Source organism: Arachis ipaensis, chromosome B06 (assembly GCF_000816755.2).
Source record: "Arachis ipaensis cultivar K30076 chromosome B06, Araip1.1, whole genome shotgun sequence".
NCBI lineage: Eukaryota > Viridiplantae > Streptophyta > Magnoliopsida > Fabales > Fabaceae > Arachis > Arachis ipaensis.
In genome coordinates this window covers 136,060,152-136,061,049 of record NC_029790.2, presented here as the reverse complement: position 1 = coordinate 136,061,049, position 898 = coordinate 136,060,152, and the positions used below count along the sequence as shown (strand labels likewise).

At 26.2% G+C, this 898-nt stretch overlaps 1 protein-coding gene across 1 annotated transcript in view; it reads left to right on the top strand.

The window, feature by feature from the left end:
* LOC107605688 (patatin-like protein 2) overlaps positions 1-898 on the top strand; it is a 6,426-nt gene that overhangs the window by 838 nt on the left and 4,690 nt on the right. Inside the window, exon 2 of the mRNA XM_016307650.2 lies at positions 346-527. Within this exon, the coding sequence (XP_016163136.1) occupies positions 346-527 (182 nt within the window). The remainder of the gene's footprint in view (positions 1-345; positions 528-898) is intronic.

Sequence of the window (898 nt, the reverse complement as noted above, 5' to 3'; positions counted from 1 at the left end):
TATATATTAAAAACAAGCTATTTAATAAGAGAATTTGAGGAATTTTGATCATAATAGTTCTGAATATTTATTGTAGCTATATATGATAATTAGTTTTTTGAGCAATACTATTACTATAAAAAAATATTAGCAAATAGCGACGGTTTATTTGCCACTGATATTTAGTATAACATTACACTAAAGATAATAAAAGAGATAATATAAAAAATACATCTTTTGGTATTAAATAAAAAATACACACTTACAAGTTACAATATACTAAAATATGATAAAAATATTATTTAATTTCTTTAATTTTTATAAGAGAAAATTAAACTACAACCTTCAATTTGTATGCATATGTAGGAGTTAGATGGTGAAGATGCAAGACTTGCAGACTATTTTGATGTGATATCAGGAACAAGCACTGGAGGCCTTGTAACTGCAATGTTAACTGCTCCAGATCAAAATAATCGTCCCCTTTTTGCTGCTAAAGATATCAAACCATTTTACTTGGAGCACTGTCCAAAACTTTTCCCACAACCTAGGTAATAATTCAAAATAGCAAGGCATAAAAAAGTGATACATAATATAAAAGGGGAAAACTCAATTGCAGTCGATTTCACGTGAAGTTGATAGTTGAGAGCCGTTACATGAAAATTTAGTCAAATAAGTCAAATCATCTAACAACTCTCAAATATCAACTTCACGTGAAGTCGACTGCACCTGAGTTTTCACTTTCTTTTTAACACATATAGCTATCTTTTATCTTAAAGATATCATTACACATTTACACACATAAAACTAAGTTTGTTTCATTATTTTTTATCTAAATAGGTAATTAAGTATTATATATTATTGATGAATAAAGATAGTTAATTTTTGTATATTTATTATTTTGAAAATAAATAATTACTTT